Source organism: Dermacentor andersoni, chromosome 3, assembly GCF_023375885.2.
Source record: "Dermacentor andersoni chromosome 3, qqDerAnde1_hic_scaffold, whole genome shotgun sequence".
NCBI classification, from domain to species: Eukaryota; Metazoa; Arthropoda; class Arachnida; order Ixodida; family Ixodidae; genus Dermacentor; species Dermacentor andersoni.
Genome location: NC_092816.1, coordinates 21178717 through 21196881, shown reverse-complemented (window position 1 = coordinate 21196881; position 18165 = coordinate 21178717). Strand labels below are relative to the sequence as shown.

The window sequence follows — 18165 nt, the reverse complement described above, 5'->3', positions numbered from 1 at the left end:
CCTAAAACATTTGTGACACCAAGGCTCCGTTAGTGAAATAAAGAAAACCCAAGCAAGCCTAACGTATATCGCTAAAATTTTATTAAAAAGGCTTGCCTAAACGAAAGTACGTTCCGCCATTTGAAAGGCCCGCATGATATTCAATATATTGCCGCCAGCATTCCGCGAACCAACAGGCGCCCGCCGCATCCTGCGTCCCAAAAAGCGTCAAGCAAGGCACCGCAAAAAAACGCTGGGTCGCGGGCGCCACCATGCCAAGCGCTGACAGACCGGCGGCTCGTGCTGGAGAACCGGGTGACTGGCAGGCGGCAGGAGAAGAAACGGCTGCCGTACTGTTAGTTACAATATATGCTAAGCAGTGGTCTACTCGCCGGGAACAAAGAAGTCCCGGGTGAAAGGTTCCGTATAAACTAAACTAAAGCTGCGGTGGCATATAGTGGCTATGACGTTGCGCTGCTAAGCCCGGGGCGCGGGATCGAATTCCGGCGGCAGCGGCCGCATTTAGGTGAAGGCGAAATGCAAATGCAGTGACAAAGACCAGTGTTCCTCGACGGCGTATTCGACGTGGCAATTTGGAACTTCCGCGCCGAACGAGTGCTCGATGCGCAACGGTCGGCATTTTTAGTTTCGGAGACGGATCTATTCGTTTATCCATCGGCAGGGCAATTTTACTTCGTTAAAACGACGTTTTAAATACACGGATATGTATGGAAATTTGAAGGGGAATTGCATTTTCTTCGTTGTATCGACTATTTCGTTAAACCCGTATTGTTTTAACGAGGTTCGAGTGTACAGCGAGATTAAAAATACATAACATGTTGCATAATTATGCCGGCCACCATAGCCCCGGTCCCAATATATTGCTGAACGAACATGAAAGGTATGGGACTGTTGGTTACACATTTTTAGGCATGAGCTGTAAAACGTGCTTGTTCGGTGGAGTTAAAAGCCTGCTTACTGTGTAATGAGAAAATCAAAGAAATGCAAAAAGAAACAGTAGGAACACGGTTCATTTTCTCGCTGGTGTTGTTTTACACAAATGTGAGCACTAAAAGTGGTAGAGCATAGCTGTCCATATGTAGGAGACCTACAGATGCACAGGTCAAGAGATCGGAATGTACAAGTCTGGAAAATTCGCAGTTGTCTTTCAACAATCGCTGACGCTACGCACATAACCAGCAACTCATTCTTTTGCGATCTGGTTTCTGGCAACGCTGCCTTGCTGTTCTCTTTTTCTTATACACGATATTATGCGGGATGTTACTGCAATTCTTTTACAATGCAATGCTATATTTTCTTAACCCAACATTGGGCACTGGTCTCAATTCTAAGTCATCGTATCACTAGCTCCTTCACGAACAATGTTTGATATGAATGCTGCGAATCCGGCAACCATATTTATGCATGGTACACTGCTCTTATTTTTTGGCAAATGCGCAAATTTTGATTCTTATGCAGAACTACATTTGAGCAGGTACAGTCAGGCGTCGTCACAGTCTTCTTCCGTTGTGGACGATCATGTCAAGTTGGCGAGCGTAGGAACTAAATCGTCAGTCTCGCCACCCTTGAAACTCGCACTGTGGTGCTATTATCTATGGGCTGCCAAGCGACACGCGTGTTCTTCTACAGTGCACCGTGCTGTCCCACTGTGAACTCCTCTAACCAGTCGTCCCAATGCGTGCTGTCTTCAGACGTCTGTCCAGGGATAGTCCTTTTTCATCCGGCGAGCCACTTGGGAGAACTTGACGTCGATGGGGTCGGTCTGGTCGTAGAGCGACGGAGCCTGGAGGAAAATTCCCGCTGTGCCGACGACGCAGGCGATGGTGAAGAGCCAAAGAAAGAGCCGATCGAGGACCATGGCGACGTACTTCCAGTCCTCGCGGATCTGCGCAGAGAGACGCAAGGAAGGGTGTGGCAGACGATTCGTACAGAAACCAAGCGGCGCCTACGTGTTAGTTACGCTGCAGCATGGGGCACTGTAGACTTTACGGTACGCATAAAATACTGTATGCTGCCAAGAGGCAGTGTCGATAACTGTTGCACAGAAGCATACCTTACGAGTTCGGTCCCAAAAGTTTGCGCACTGAGTCAGCAAAAAAGTGGGAGAGAGTGTAGCGGCTCCGCTAGCTCTTTCCACTCGAAAGGACGTGATCGACCTCTCGTACGAGCCGGACTGCTGCATGACAAGGCATAATTTCATGCGCGCACTATTTCTGCAACCCATTTTCAGTCTGTCGAAATTGAGATCGACGAACTGACGGAAAACAGGATTAAGAGGAAGCTTTAGGCTCGGGTCCTCCTATCTAAAAACATGTGAAGGGAGAATTCGTTTTTCTCGGCAACCACTGCACCAAATTTAACGAGGTTTCTTGCATTTCAAAGAAAAACTTAATATCTATTGACTGTTCCTGTACAATATTTATTTAGATCTTCAATTTTTTATTAAAATTGGCAAAAATCGAAAATTTTCAGCAAACAAAACTATCAAGTTTACAACTTTCTAACTCAGCAAGGATAATGATACCACGATTCTGTGCATTTGCATCTGATAGTACATCTAAAGCGGACAAAATTGATATGTTACACATGAATGTAAAAAATTCAGTAATATGGAAATACAGCTTTTGCAGAACCCTTGTACACGACGTACCAAATTCACGTAAGATATAAATTGACATATCGAATTTGTCCAGTTTGAATGATCTAATGGATGCCGTTTACAGCACCGCGATATCTGCTTTTGATGCAGAACTATTAATTTATGAACTTCATGCGTCTATATTTTTTCGAATTTTTGAAAAGCCTTTTCACAAAATTCAGGCCCTATATCGAAATTCAGCTTCCAACAGTCACTTGAAGTTAACGTTTTCTGTCAAATGCAACAAATTTAATTAAAATCGGCCCAGGGGTTATCTCAGAAAAGCGTTCTTGCGTTTTACATGTATTTGAATAGGCCGCGTTGGGGTCTTGTGAAATTAACCAAGAATGGTGCAGAAATTCATTAAATGTTGCAAAAGGCCTATGGAAAGGATGCCCTAAAGAAAACAAGTCTATTCAAATCGGACCATCGTTTTCGTGAAGTCCGTGAAGACACGAAGGTGGGTGCTATAGGTCAGGACGTCCCTCCACCTTCCAGCTCGCGCGGAAATGAAAACGTTGGCCTTGTGCGTTCTGTTGCACTCAATGACCGCAGAATGACTGATAGGATATCAGAAGCACTTGGTTTGGGAAATTTCGTTTACCGGATATTGTCTAAAAATTTGGAAATGAAAAAGGTTTGCGCCAGGACGGTTCCGAAAACTGCCAATTTGCGACGAAAAGAATGCTGTATTGATTGGAATACTTCAGACAACAGCGATGAATTCTTGCAAAGAGTCATCACCGGCGATGAAACTTGGATTTACGATTACGACATCGAGATGAAGTCGCAGAGGTAGGAGTGGAAAATGAAAGATGAGCCAATGCCGATAAAAGCGCGGGAAAACAAAGCAATAATCAAGGTCACGTTGATCACTATTTTTCACTGTCATGGGATCGCCTGAAGGTCAAACTGTCAATTCAGCTTTCTATGTGAAGATCGTGAAGCGTCTGAAAGATCGTGTGCGCTGCGTGCCACCAAACTTGTCGAAAGAGGTGCGCTGTATTCTGCACGTCGATAATGCCCGTGCGCGCGCTGCATTGACAATGCGTTAGTTTTTGGCACGCAATTCCACACATGTGCTCGAGCACTCTCCCTATTGGCGGGATTTAGAACCTGAAACTCACCAACCGTCCCCACCTCCGTTTTAAAACGTAAACTGGTGCTCAGGTGACGGCTTTTAGGGCATGTGACAACAATTCCAAGAGGGCTTCCAAGGGGTCTTCTAGCAATCGAAGAACAGGGGGAACCAGTGTAACGGGTCTAACGGTGAGTATTTCGAAGGAGTCCACATTGGGTGTATCTGAAAGTTTGCGAAATATATATTTTTTAAACGTACTGTACGAACTTATGGGGCAGACCTCGTACGTTTCCAGTTAGTGCCTCAATTCCGCAAGTTGAAGTCGCGCAAAAACGCTGCGTTGCGTGAGGAACAAATATAGAACTGCATCAGGATGCGATTTGACGTGCGCTTGGTGCAAAATTGTAGCCCCCCGCGCGCCAGCAGAACAGTTGGTAAGTTGGCTGTATGCGTACGTTTACCTTGGGCGTAAATTGCACCATGTGCCTGTGGAGACGTTGCTGCGGAAAGAATACACTGACAGCCGAGCTTTCGAAGCGCGGTGCCTTGATGCCGCTTTCCTCGGCACTGGCGTCGAGGCAGCCGCGCTATTTGAGAAGCGCGCGTTAGCTTTACTGGCGTAAGATGCACACGTTGAAGCAAGCTTTTGCTAGTTTGACGTCGAAGATTACCGTTAAAGGTGGAGGATATGCAGCTAGAGGTAAACAGATCTCAGTGTGTATCTGACATTTACTCCTCCTGCCTCATCGCTTAACATGAACCCCGTCACAACGTTTACGAACACGTGGGTTGCATAAAGACACGCACGCTCTCGAAGTCGTCGTTGTTGTCAATGTGCTGCGCGATGAACATGGCGTTGTGGATAGCTCGCTCGATGTCCCCAGGCGGCTGGTCTCCAACCACGGGGTCTGCTTGGCGCAGCCCTTGCGGCCGCGCCAGCAGCAATGGCTCGGGTAGGATCATAGAATCATCCACGTGCGCGTTGCCTTGGTGTGCTGATTTGGCCGACGACGAGGAACCTTCGTCCACCTGCGAACCAACGGCAGAGGCCCCTTGAAGCCACAATCACATATAGCGTAATGTTCCTGCTCACTTTACTGCCGCCCCTGTTTCAGGGTGTGTGTGTGGGGGGGGGGGGGACCAAGCTTAGAAGCTGCTCCCTATCAGATGCAGAAAGCGACAACCCCCGTTGAAAGGCGATACAGCAAGGCGTCGCACATGGCGCCAAGACAATTAAGCGTGAACGTATTATTATTTCTCCATACTTGTTTTTTGTCAATGACTTGAATAAGGAACGCTGAACACACACATATAGTTCGTGACGATTAAGCGAATTCAGAATCGAGCATGCAGAAGGGGAGAGAGGAAGAATTGCGCCTAAGAGATAGTGACATCATAAAGAGCATGTACGAGTATGTGCGCTAAATGTGCAAAGGAAAACGTGCATACGAGATTGAACAGACAGAAAAAATTGGAAGACGTTTCAACGTCCTGTTGAAGTCGATGGAAGACGTCTTCCTGGGTGACTTGGGGGTGAGAATGGTGTATGAACCGTATGATTTATTGTGAGTGCCTCGCTGGGGCCACAAAGCTTGATCGACGTCAACTAGGGGTTGAATCGCCTTCAAAATTTTCGTCATCACTTATCATCCTCAGCGCAATCGCAATCGTCGTCATCATCATCATCATAGTAATAACATACCCAGTAACCCCAGTGGCCCATACCCAATGACCCCAGTGACTTATATTCAGACTGCACTTTATTCGAGATCGGCCCACGAAAGAGGCTAGAAGCAGGTTGTAAACAGACATGCCCGATACGGAAGAGTGGTGGTAAGTTGCCAAGGAAGTCATTGTTTTGAAAATCATCACCAGCACGGAGCCAAACATGCCACGTCAGCTGCAGCCGCGAATGGCAGCGTTATCAAGACTAGACTCCAGGGAATCACCTTTGTGGGACGGAATCGATAAAACTTTTCTTTCGCAAGAAATTAGCATAGACTGAATAGCTTCCTTCAATATTACGGTTTCGTCGTAGCATATTGTTATTACATGTACCATTCTTTCGCGCGAATGGCTTTGGAGAATTCTGTTCTATATTACGAACGTTATATGCAGTGGAATGTCGTTAACTCTTTCCGTACCGCGCCCATTAGGCATCGTTAGCCCGCTAACGATGGTTTGATACGCCGTTTTCAAGACTTTCCGCGCCGCTCACGAACACACTGGGCTATCGGACGTGAAGGAGAACAACCATATTTTTGTTTTCTAAGCAGTTTGCTTTTTCCCACCAGGCGGTGATTTTTGAACGCGCTCCAAAGTTTTCGCAATCGTCAAAGTAGAAAGCAAAAATGGCCCCCGCAATCGCCGCTTTCGAGGCCTTCCGCGCCGCTCGCGGACACACTGCGCCATAGGACATGAAGGAGGAGAACTATATTTTTGTTTTCTGAGCAGTTCCCTTTTTCCCCTCCAGGCGTTAATTTTTGAACGCACTACGAAGTTTCGCAATCGTCAGAGTAGAAAGCAAAAATGGCCGCCTCCTGGAGCGGCGCGCGCTTCGAAAGATCGCAGACCTCGTGGTTCCGCTGCGTCTGCGACCGATTTTATCGATGGATAGTGGAACAGCGAGTCTGGGGATGCTGCCTTTTCGTCAGACTTGGACTCTGAGAGCGACGACGACGCAAGCCTGCCCGGAACATCGGCGGCCGCAGCCCGGCAAGCAAAACTGTAGTGCGTGCATTTAAATTTTACGGCGAAGCTGTATACCTCTACCGTCCAAGGAAATTTTCGTGTCGTTAGCAAAAAACTCGCCATACGTGGGCCGATCTCGAATATCGTGCAATACCGGCCCGACCCGCGGCGGAGGTTAAGCAGGCGTTAAGCACTCCCCATACGTGGGCCGATACCGAAGATACTGCAATGCCGGGCCGACCCGCGGCGGAGGTGAAGCAGGCGTTAAGCACTCTCCATACGTGGGCCGATCCCGAATATAGTGCAACATCGTCCCGAACCGTGGCGGAGGTGAAGCAGGCGTTAAGCACTCCTCATACGTGGGCCGATCCCGAAGATAGCGCAATGCCGGGTCGACCCGGGGCGTAGGTGCAGTTCTCTATTAAGTGGCCCACACACACAGCTTCGCTGGTCATCCTTCTTCACAGAGTGGAAAGGCAGTGAGTTTTTTGTTGTAGTGGAATATCAGTTAAATGAAAATTTCTTATTTTTTTTCGGAGATTGTGCGTCTTACACGGCAATACATTTTGTGATTTTTGTTACATATTTTTCTTAGTAGATACAAGCGGGTTTTTACGAACTTTTCTCAATTTTATCCCAAAATCTTGCTTCTGGCAATTCATGTCCTTTTTATTACATATATCTCGTTAATAAAGCTTTTATGCATGAAAAGGGCATTCATTCTTTTTTTGTTTGTGTATTACGTAAAATATTAAGTGCAGTTGTTCCTTTAGAAAAAAAATCTGGCGTAGCTTACAAAAAACACCTAGTTTCCCCCATGGTAGGGAAAGGGTCAAACGTAATTTCTACATAAAGCCTAAGACGTCGGAGGATAAACTTGCGAGTCGGCCAAAGCTCACCATGATGCACTTGAACGATCCATTGTGGCACGGAGTCGTGGAACGAACGGATTGATGGCCCATATCACTGAACGACTGCGACTAAGGTAAACGTAGTCGGTTGCATGGTTCTAAGATATTGTAGGTGCTGTTGCGGCTCGGGGTAGCGTTTAGGCCAGGAATCCTCTAGGCACAGGGATGAGTACCTCCGAGAGTAGGAGCGAAAGGAGGTTAAATTTACCTATTTACGCTGGCTCCAGATATGGAAGCCCACTCCCTGCAGAAGCGCTTTAAATGCCTGAGCTCGCATGTCTGAGCCCACACACGTCAGGACACACTCAATGCACCAAAGATGTCCAATTTTAAAGCAGGAGTCTTCCCTAGGTTGTTAGACTAGATAATCTGATAACTGTCTCGGCCAATCACAATCGTCGAACCGTTCGCAAAATCCCGCCCATGACGTCGCACCGTTCCGCCGAACTCCGCCTCCAGTGTTGTGCGATCGCAACGCATACGACGCAACCACGTGGCAATTTGGGAACCTGAAGTTGACGCAGTTTCCGCGGAAGTCCTCGACATTGTCCTCTTACATCAATTTATGGGATTTCCTTGACGGTCAGCTCGCAGCGACCCGGGAAGGCTGCCCTTCACGGTTGTTACCGCGTCTACATAATCCGGGTTGTTGTCACCTTGAAGGGATCTTCTGTGCTGACCCATCAACAGTCGATGCTGGGGCTTCGTCGTCTGGCTGCCTCGTCGAAGGGGCTGCCTCGTCGGAAACGCCCAAGGAATGCTCATTGGCGCTTTGAGACGTAACAGTGCACCCTGCGCCACTAGGCGGCGGGCAAAATTTGGGCACACAAACTAAGGCTCGACATGCCGTGCGTGTGTGCTGTGTCTAAGCTTGTGTTCGGCACGTCCTGTTAAAGGTCTCGCGTCGTAACGCACAAGCATCCACATTGTCCAATTAAAATAGGAAGTGGGAAGGTATGTCGAGTTGGATGCCCAATGTGTTGGAAGGTGAAAGGGTGCGAAATCGAGTTAGAAGAGGCAAATGGTCCAGTAAATTCACGTGTGCTGGAGAAGGAACAGCATAGCAGGCACTCAAGCCAGAACTCGTGATCCTGCGACTTTCTGGACAAATTATGCTCGAGGCTCCACCAATCAAAGCCTCCTACTTAAACAGTGCTTTGTGAAGCGCATCACTCACCTCTATGCGGTACTGCGGCGGCCGCATGAGCAGCAGACGCGGCATGAGGTGCACGAAGAGGCGGCGCACCCAGGGCGCCATGCGGTGCGTCGACGGCGATCGAAAGTGCACGTTGAGCACGGCAATGGTCACCAGCACCGAGACTGTGACCAAAATCATGGTGAACACCAAGTACTTGCCCAGTAGCGGCATGGCCAGCGACGTGGGTGGGATGATCTCGGCCAGCACCAGGAAGAAGAATGTCAGCGACAGCATGATCGATATCGAAAGCGACACCTGCGTTATAAAACCTGCCATTGGGGTGATCGTTCACGGAACACGGCTTGTCTACTCGGGCCACATACGTTCGGTTACCTTTACCTGTCTTTCCTCTACCCTGGCGACGTGTAGCAGGCTAGAGACACATTTTTCCGACCGTCCTCTCCCCCTTTCTTGTCTTAAAATATCTATCTATCTATCTATCTATCTATCTATCTATCTATCTATCTATCTATCTATCTATCTATCTATCTATCTATCTATCTATCTATCTATCTATCTATCTATCTATCTATCTATCTATCTATCTATCTATCTATCTATCTATCTATCTATCTATCTATCTATCTATCTATCTATCTATCTATCTATCTATCTATCTATCTATCTATCTATCTATCTATCTATCTATCTATCTATCTATCTATCTATCTATCTAACTATCTATCTATCTATCTATCTATCTATCTATCTATCTATCTATCTATCTATCTATCTATCTATCTATCTATCTATCTATCTATCTATCTATCTATCTATCTAATTACTTTACTAAAGCAGACATCTGAAATAAAGAGAGGAAACTGTGTTTTGCTGAGACAGCTTCACTATTGCGGGGAAAACAGATAAAATCTTTCCTTGTCTGTTGCTCCTAAAATGCATGCAAAGGTCGCCTTCATTCGCCAGCTGTGGATGTGAAGGAGCTCTGCTTCCTACTCCACTGCCGGAACACGGGGCAGCAAAGCGGGCTGTAGCTCAGTCTGCGACAGCTGAGACGAAGCTGCTGCATTTGAAAATTCTAGTTGCACGTTGAAGTTATCTCGATATATTTGCGCTGCTACGTCTGTGCTTGGAGGTACGGCGGTGTCATCGCATTCAGCCCCTATCGTATTTCCTAACTTCCAACTTCACTCTCATTAGCCACCGTAGTTAGGCGACTGGTGATTGGCCTTTAATTAAATTTACTGAAACGACTGGCTGACCTTTTCGCCGGAGTCTGAAGGCAGGTAGAAGACGAGGACGGATAGGCAGGAAATGCCGACGCAGGGAATGATGAGGTTGACAGTGTAGAAGAGCGTCTTTCGCCGCAGCGTAATGTTGAAAGTGATGTCCGGGTACGGCTGCTCGCAGCACGAATAGAACTTCTCGCGCCGCATGGCCGGCACGGCCATGATGTCCCACTCGACGCTCAGGTAAAACTCAGTCAGGTCGATGCCCACCGGCACGATGTTCGTGTCCGGAATCTCGCTCACGTGCTTCAGGTCCACCTGCACAGAAGAAAACAAAACAATGAGAACAAGTACGGGAGTCGCTCAAAGGTGGAGGCGTGACAGAAGCCAACGATACCAACCACACGGCGCGGGAGCAGTTGTTCCCTGCATATCCCCTCCTCCTTGTCCCTCTCACACACGCTTATATGTAATTATTCTGTATCAGAAATAGAAAACCAATTGTCAAAACAAAGAATCGGGCGAGGGGTTACCCTCGTTGTTGACGTATGTGACGAGTTCGTACAGGCGGCGGAAAGGCGGTGATGTTGATGGTGTCTTCTAGCCTCGTATGGGGAAGTAAATTGTCGTTTACGTTTCTTCAACAAATCATACGGTAGACAGCGTTTGTGACATTCAGTCTCTTCTTGTGTTCGTGTGCTAATTTTTGCGCCGTTTTTCCACCATGAACTGCGCTGTCACGTCGCTGAGGCGCCATGAGCAAAGAGCGCGATACACACGTGCATCAGTGGGCGAGAAGGCAGTACTCACGGTGCGGGACCGCCACGAGTTAGTGGGGCATGGGGACTAAGGCAGTGCTCGCAGTTCGCGTTAACGGGTCACGCAATTATTTAACGAGGGGCTCGATTTAGATTGAGATGAATGCGGTCCCGCTGTGGACTAGGTGGGGAGGCTTTGCATGTATATTGCACAAGCGCGAAAGAGGCGTCAACGTGCACGGTGCCGTTTTTCATCTCTCTCACGTGTGTACGGTTTTTCACGTGTGCATAGTTTGTACGTTGACACAGATGGTCTCTTGTTGTTCTACTTGTTAGAAATAAATGCCTGTTCTATTACTGTATTGGTTCTTGCAGTACTGAGTTTCCTTCTTGTTTGTTTTTCCTAGAATGAGCTTTGCGTGTGTTGGGATGAGCGGAAAGGGAGACTCAAAGTAAACAGGTGAAGTGCACGATAAAACGAGGCAGTCGGGGAACTTGGCTGGAGCTGGCGGGACGGGTCGGGCGTGTGGCCGGCACTTTTCGGCGCCGGATAGCTGCGCGGAAGATTTTGGACATACGTACGCTTGGCCATTCAGGATAATCTTATCGCCAGAGATCAGACAAAGTCAATTGCTTAATTGTTTGGTCGATGTGATTAAATACCGTTTTCTCAAAGCCTCTGACCAGCTACCTCGAATCGGTACACTGAAGTGATCAACGCATTCTCTGTGGCTTGATATACGAGATAATCTACTTCGCCATGAGAGGCTAGAAGACACCATCCACATCACTGCCTTTGCGCCCCCTGTACCAACTCGTTATATACGTCAACAACGAGGGTAGCACCCCGCCCGGTTTTCTGTTTGTTTGGATTATTGGTTTTCTATTTCTGATACATAATACTTCATGAAGTTCCAGTGGCCCAGTCACGGCAGCATCACTATACCTTCGCTTCTGCGATTTAATCATTTAGGCTGCGATTGCTCAACACAATATTTCTCTTTTATATCCTCTTCCAGAATTTGCTTTTTCGTTGGGGGTGGACTTGGAGTGAAGAGATGGTGGTTTCAAACGAGAGCGCCGTAGCCTCGGGACATCACAGAGTATCAGCTAAATAGCTGAAATGTTTCTCTTCACCAATCATCGCCCTTCATTCATTTAACAACTTATAGTTGTGGAAAAGCCAGCGACGTATTGCGCTTGTTGCCAACATTTCCAGTCCACAATGAATAAATGAAGGAGTGAATGAATTGCTAAATAAATAAATAAATAAATAAATAAATAAATAAATAAATAAATAAATAAATCGAGACGTCTACTAGCTTAGGTCACCTGGAATCCGTCATAGGTCCAGGATCCGAACTTCATGAAGCAGTCTTGCTTGTCGAACGGGAAGTACTGCACGTCGATCTGGCAGAAGCTCTTGTATATGGCCGGTGGATTCCACACCACCCGACCATCCTCGTGAATTATGGCTTTCGTCATGATGGTCACCTCGTAGTTGCCGTCAGCACTGCGCATTGGCGGGAGGTAAGGCGCCTGCCAACAATTCCCTCGACTCTACAACACAGACACTTTGGTATCGAAACTTATGCGAGCTTGATATATACACGTTTAAGCATGAAATGATTTTAGCTCCTGTTGTCGGTGGCCTTCGAGTGACCTTGAGCCAAAATCCAGAGCCATTATGCGGACACTCAAATGAGAACATCCGGGCAAGTTGCGAGAACGAAATGAGATCCCCCCCCCTACCCCCACCCTTTGTACAGGACCGCATTGATATTTTAGTTACTCCCAAACAAGTTGCAAAATATTGCTTCCGAGTTCTTCGTAACGTTTGTTCACGATATCACTCAAGCTTTACCTTCTAGTACGCTGAAGTTTTATTTCTCATCTCCAATAGAGGGCGGTGGGGGGGGGGGGGGGGGGGTGTTCAAAAGATAGATTCAGGGCACCATATACTTCAACATTGGGAAATAGAATTTGCTGCAAATATACTGCGCTTGCCGAGCTGCGGCGTGGCGTGGCGCTGGACGCGTCTGATGCGCTGCTTTGCCTTCATGGAGGAAGGAAAAGGAAAAGAGCATGGAGGGAGGAGATAATAGGAGGGTGCGTACCGCAACGCGATTGAAGCCAAAGCTGTCGGCTGAGCGCGTGATCGCTCGTCAAAGTGCGCGGTTGGTTTTAGTGTTCCCGCGCTGCTGGCAGAGCCACGGCAGGGCAGCTGAGCTAGCGCGTATATTCGAATAAAAACTACTGGCATAGCTACTAAAAACCAAACGTCTCATCAAATCTCGATTCTTGCTCCGTGATCTCGGGACATCACAGAGTAGCAGATGAATAGCTTAAATGTTTCTCTTCACCAATCACGCCAATGCTCCCGCCATTCTTTTTCCTTCCTGCATGGAAAAGAGCATTAAGTCACGCACCCAGCCTTGGCAAGCGAACGCTCCGTGGAGCCAGCCCTTTGCTCGGTGGCGACCCAACACGTCACCTGTTGCGTCGAGATCGCGGAGCAAGAATCGAGATTTGCTGAGACGCTTGGTCGCGCCTCCTTCGGACGCTTTTCTTTTTCTAGCTGGGTAATGCTCTCGATCTCCCTGGCGTCTTTCGCTGCCTGTCGTGCCGCCTTCAGCCGGTTTTCTTCTAGCTGGGCAGCGTCCATATGAACCAGTGCACAGCATGGCGTGGTGCGGTGTAGTGTGCCGTTGCGAACATGCACTACATCCATTTTAAGATCGGGGCTAGTACCATCTCCAACCAATCTACTTGGCCGGTTGCCATTTCATGCTTACGCACACTCTCGATTACCGGAGCGCCAGTTATTTGATTGCACACCCTTTTATTCCGTAATTTTATCACATAACAATAATCGTCACAAATGTCATGTGAGATAATGGTGACAAGAAGGAAACATCATACCATTGCTTTAACGTAGGGTCTTTCACGTGGAATTGCTACAACTCTGTGAATTTTTATATATGCATCTCTTCCTCATATCATCATCATCATTCATCAGCCCTTTCCCTCGCCGTCCCTTTTCCCCAGTGTAGAGTAGCAGGCCAGAGCGAGTTATAGCTCAGGCCGACCTCTCTGCCTTTCTGTAAATATATATATCTCTCTCACGTGGAATAAATTTTTCGATAAGGAGTCTTTCCTACTCTGTTCCCGTCCCTTTACTGCAAAATAATTTACACCCGCAAAGGTTCTTTGAACTGTGTATACGGCTCATGCCTCTATACCCTCCATGACCGGTAATTCTCTTGAAGCAGCTGTACGATGAATTGTTGTAGTATCATTACGCCTTAGTTAAATACATGTATTCCTAGCTGAGGTAACTGTAACAAGAGAGTCTTTTGAAGGAAAAAAATGAAATTCTGGGGTTTTCATGTGCCAAAACAATGATCCGATGATAAGGCATGCTGTAGTGGGGCACTCTTGATTAATTCTGATAACCTCGGGTTCTTTAACTTGCATTTAAATCTAAGAACACGGGCGTTTTTGCATTTAGCCCATCTCGAAATATGGCCGCCACGGCTGGGATTTGAACCCGCGGCCACGAGCTCATCAGCGCAACGCCACAGCCACTATGCAACCATTTCGGGCCTTTTTGGATGGAAGATGGCTTTCTTTCTTGGCAGCTTTTGAGTTTATAATTCTATTCTTGTGGACATCGCACATCGATGGCGGTTGATGCATGCCTGCTATACAACATCGTGCTTTGTTAACGAATCGGTGGGCATTGTGATAGGCGCAACCCAGCTACAGAGACCTTGTGACAGCAGCAACAAACCCATAAATGCGGAATGATAAAAAAAAAAAAACTTTAACTAAGGTTTAAATCCTTGGATAACAAAAAACAAAAAGAAAGAAAGGAAATGCATCCAACTATTGCGCAGTAAATCTACTGTGCGCTGTCCTGTAGTGTTCATGAGAAGAAGTTCACTACTAAATCGCTACGCGTTGAAATTCGACACATGCGCAGGGCCGAGACAAACTCGGCAATTAGCGAAATTTGACCCACTTGTTGTAGAGGACAATGTCAGGGAGCCAGATTTGTTCCGCAGGTACGTAGAGCTCAGTGACCCCGCCGTACTCCTGTGGGTCCCACTTGAGCTTGTGGTCCGACCATTCCTGCGGAAAACCACGCAATTCTGCGTTTACACTACAGGTGAATAGTGCTGCAGTGGTAAGGCTAATCGGTAATATGTCTAAAACGTGGCAGTCATGACATGTTTATGGCTCTGCGATCGCTCCCGGCTGCTACAGCCAGTAAAATCATAGCCTTAGCGATCTTTCCGTTACTCAGAGTAAGCAGCCGCTGTGGCGTGAATTTCCACACCGTCAGTTAACGCAAGCTGTAAGCGTCGGTGCAGTTAACACGGACCAGTGTTATGTTGAATTATGCATACAACAGTTACGTACGTGCGGAAGGCTATGCATTCGAGACGCTTTTTTTTTTTGTCTCTGAGTAACGTAACTGATTGGGCTAGTTCGTGTTGAAGCATCTTGTTTGAAAGAGCGATACATTCGTGACGGTCTCTAGACGTTAACTTATCTTTGTCCGCCCCACTGTATTTTAATCTATGTTTAGTGAGTTCGCACGTATGACGAGCCACTTCATTAAGCAAACAGCGTGTGTCCATACATTTCTGGCGCAAGCTGAACGTTTTACCTGCATGGTGCGAGACACACCGGTCGCTAATACTTCAACGCGAGAAGCGCATAAGAGCCAGATACCTCGGAGGGACTTGTGTTGCCACTCTGTCACTTATTTGGTATTACGGCATTCGTAGAATTTAACTGTATAAATCTGATAGAACGTGCAGCATAAGGAAAAAAAATAAAAAAAGAAAGGAAGAAAAAAGTTCTTGTCTATGTTAAGTATAGCGGGATTGCAGTTGTGGTACGTGATGTATTCTAACTAGCATCTGATTGTCACCACTATACAGGTATACATTGCGTAGGCGGTTTCGACTCGTACACTACGGGTGCTCATTAAGTTGTTGGACAATTTCTGTGGCGTGCAGAGCGAGAATTCACAGACAAGAACGATATGAGTAACTTGATTTGCCCACTTACCTGGTTGACCCAAACGTTGGTTGTCATTATCTGGTTCTTTAGGTTCTACGAAGAAAGAGAAATGATAAAAAAGACGCATTTGATTGCACGTTGAACAATGCACAACAAATAAATAATAACAGATGCACTCTATATCTTTCTTTCTCCTTGCCATCGATTGTATCGTGTCACTTGTTATTACCCGTCTTCCTTCCTTTGATATATGTGGAAAGCTGGTTGTATTTTAGCGTTGTCACAACGAATTTTCATCGCCACATTGGCTCGTACGGATGCCAGATGCAGTGCCCTTCCTTACTTTTTGCTATAATATGGCTTGCTTCAACAGTTTTGTGATTTCTCTTTCGAAAGTGTTCTGTTTTCGCTTGGGGACGGTGTCAGTACAGCAGGCAGCCGAGGACTTCGCCCTTAATTTCCTCATGCCTTGCCTTAGCGTACTGCTGTTGGCTGAAAATTAGATGACGAGGTCGTTCACTGTTCGTTTCCTCAGCCTCGCTTCCTAGTTTGTGGAGATGCATGTTCACTGTGTTTGACAAGGAGTGGTGAGCTTTCAGCAGCAAAACATTGGAGTCTGAGGCGTGCTGGTTCTTTCCCAAAACATTACGGTTAGAGCACTGAAAAAAAAAAAAGATCACCATTTATGTCGTATTTATTCTTAGGTTGCCGCTATCTAATTAGTTGTGATATGAGAGGTATACCACAAGGTGAACATTGCGTCTTTCCGGGAAATTTAGGAGTGCAGCAGCGGTTACTTTTTCATTTGTCCAGATATTGACGTTCGTTGCAAGGTTTTCTCAAAGGAACGAATCTGTAACAATAAATTTTGCCTTGTAAGTGGCAAAAGCAGCTCAGAACTGAGTCGGGACAGAAAGCATTCTCACTGTATCCGGAGACGAAGCAGATGGTGAGATGTCAGAAAACGACGTTGCCACTTCGTCAAACAGACAACACTGGGCCGGAGGCTACAGCGCCTCTGATCCTTTGGCGACAAGGTACGACACAGTCAGAACGCGAGAGTGGTAAATCTGACCACATGGTGCGGCGAGCGTCAAGAACGCAGCCACGAACGGAAATAGGGAGGATCTCTGGAGCCCAGAGCGCTAGTGCGGCGTCTGTCTCCTGCTTCTTTTCTCTGGAGTTGCTTAGTTGCGTTCTTTGCGAGCGCTGCAATTCACGGTTGTTGGTACGGAATCGAGATGCATGCTTCCCAGAGAAGCGAGAACCAGACCCGGACGTAAGGAACAGACACGCACAGAGAAACAACGCTATACCAGTTCAGGAAGGACATGGACACCGTATGTGTGTCCACTTCTTGAGCCCGAGTCCCGTTCGCGCTACGCTAGAAGGCTTTCGCGGTGCGCGTTCTTGGCGCTCATCCTGCCGCCGATGCACATCGCGCAGCCTGCATATATATAGGCGGGGAGGCTGTCGCGAGACGTACCACATCTATGAGCTGGGAGAGCTTGAGGCCCATGCGCACGGTGAGGCGGTCCGAGTTGTTGCTCACGGGTCGGATGAGCCGGTTGTAGCTGCTCATGAGGTCATCGTAAAGCCGCTTGGCGTCCGGGTTCCCCAGGCAGCGGGGCGCGCAGAGCGCTAGCAGAGCCGCGACGAGCAGCTCCGCCGGCCCCGCCATGGATGGAGAACCACGTCGTGCGCCGCCGCCGCGCCGTCGGCCGGGGAACGACCACGACGCCATCGCCGCCGCCCTCCTCCTCTCCACGTCTCCTTCCACGCCGACGTCGGAGAATCGATCCGCTGCTCCCGCATCTCCCGATGGAGAAGGAAGAGGATCCGGGAAAAGGAAGAGAGACTGCCGGCGGCGACCGGCCTTTGCCGGCTGCCGGCAACGCATCTACCGGAAACATTTGGAAAAGGGGCGATGACAGCTCGGGGAGAGCCACTTTGAGAAAACTTGGCAGTTGAGTGGACAGTGAAGCACCAGGATATAACCAATTACGGCCAACAACAACCAGTTGCGACCGAAAGTGGCGCGGCCACACGACATACCGAAGCGTGCGTAAATGCGAAGGAAAACGAAGAAGCCAGATTGACACCTACGTTGTATGGGAATTGGATTGGGCATCCCAAAGAGAAAACATTTCGAGGAAAAGCGAACCGATATATCGATAAAGAAGGCCAACCAATGCTGCTATATTGAATTAAGGCTAATAGGTTACCACACATACGTCTGAACAGGTCAAGAGTAGTGCGCAAAAGGGTGCCGGTGTTTCGAAAACACAGACAGTGGGGAAGAACCGAGGTATCGCTGAGTAATAGCAGTTGTAGAAGTGGTTTCAAAAATATCCGAGAGAATCAACAGCATGACAGCTATAAAATAGAACAATGTTGTTTTACAGAACGCTCGCTGTGGTGTAACACTAATCGGTTTCAGAGAGCGAGGCATGCAAAGGAAAAGAGAAAAATAAGCGCGAGTAACGCAATCTGCGAGGTAAGTATACCAGCCTCAGAAGTATTGCTTTGTTGGCTAAAAAGGTTTAGTATGTTGCGCAATGGTGTCCTCCCCATTGATTTACGTTTTGCGCACTTGCAAAAATAGCCTGTCACACGCTCCCATGTCCACGCATACGCGTGGAGGCGCAGACGGACACGCCTACGACG

The 18165-nt window shown here is 47.7% G+C and overlaps 1 protein-coding gene across 1 annotated transcript; it reads right to left on the bottom strand.

Annotated features, from left to right (window-relative positions):
* Positions 1–990: 990 nt before the first annotated feature.
* Positions 991–17488, bottom strand: LOC126519176 (acetylcholine receptor subunit alpha-like). The gene is made up of 8 exons (XM_050168796.3): positions 16985–17488; positions 15547–15591; positions 14489–14598; positions 11797–11977; positions 9740–10024; positions 8499–8774; positions 4527–4748; positions 991–1885 (listed from the first exon to the last, which is right to left on the bottom strand). The coding sequence occupies exons 1-8, from the start codon at positions 17396–17398 to the stop codon at positions 1688–1690; spliced, it is 1731 nt and encodes a 576-aa protein (XP_050024753.2). The 5' UTR covers positions 17399–17488; the 3' UTR covers positions 991–1687.
* Between the last annotated feature and the right edge of the window lie 677 nt (positions 17489–18165).

Coding starts and splice junctions, on each gene's coding strand:
- LOC126519176 (XM_050168796.3), bottom strand. CDS start 17,398: ATGCGTTGCCGGCAGCCGGCAAAGGCCGGTCGCCGCCGGCAGTCTCTC. Junction 14,599..15,546: donor CCAACGTTTGGGTCAACCAG/GTAAGTGGGCAA, acceptor GGTTTTCCGCAG/GAATGGTCGGACCACAAGCT. Junction 11,978..14,488: donor GACATTGTCCTCTACAACAA/GTGGGTCAAATT, acceptor GCCAATGCGCAG/TGCTGACGGCAACTACGAGG.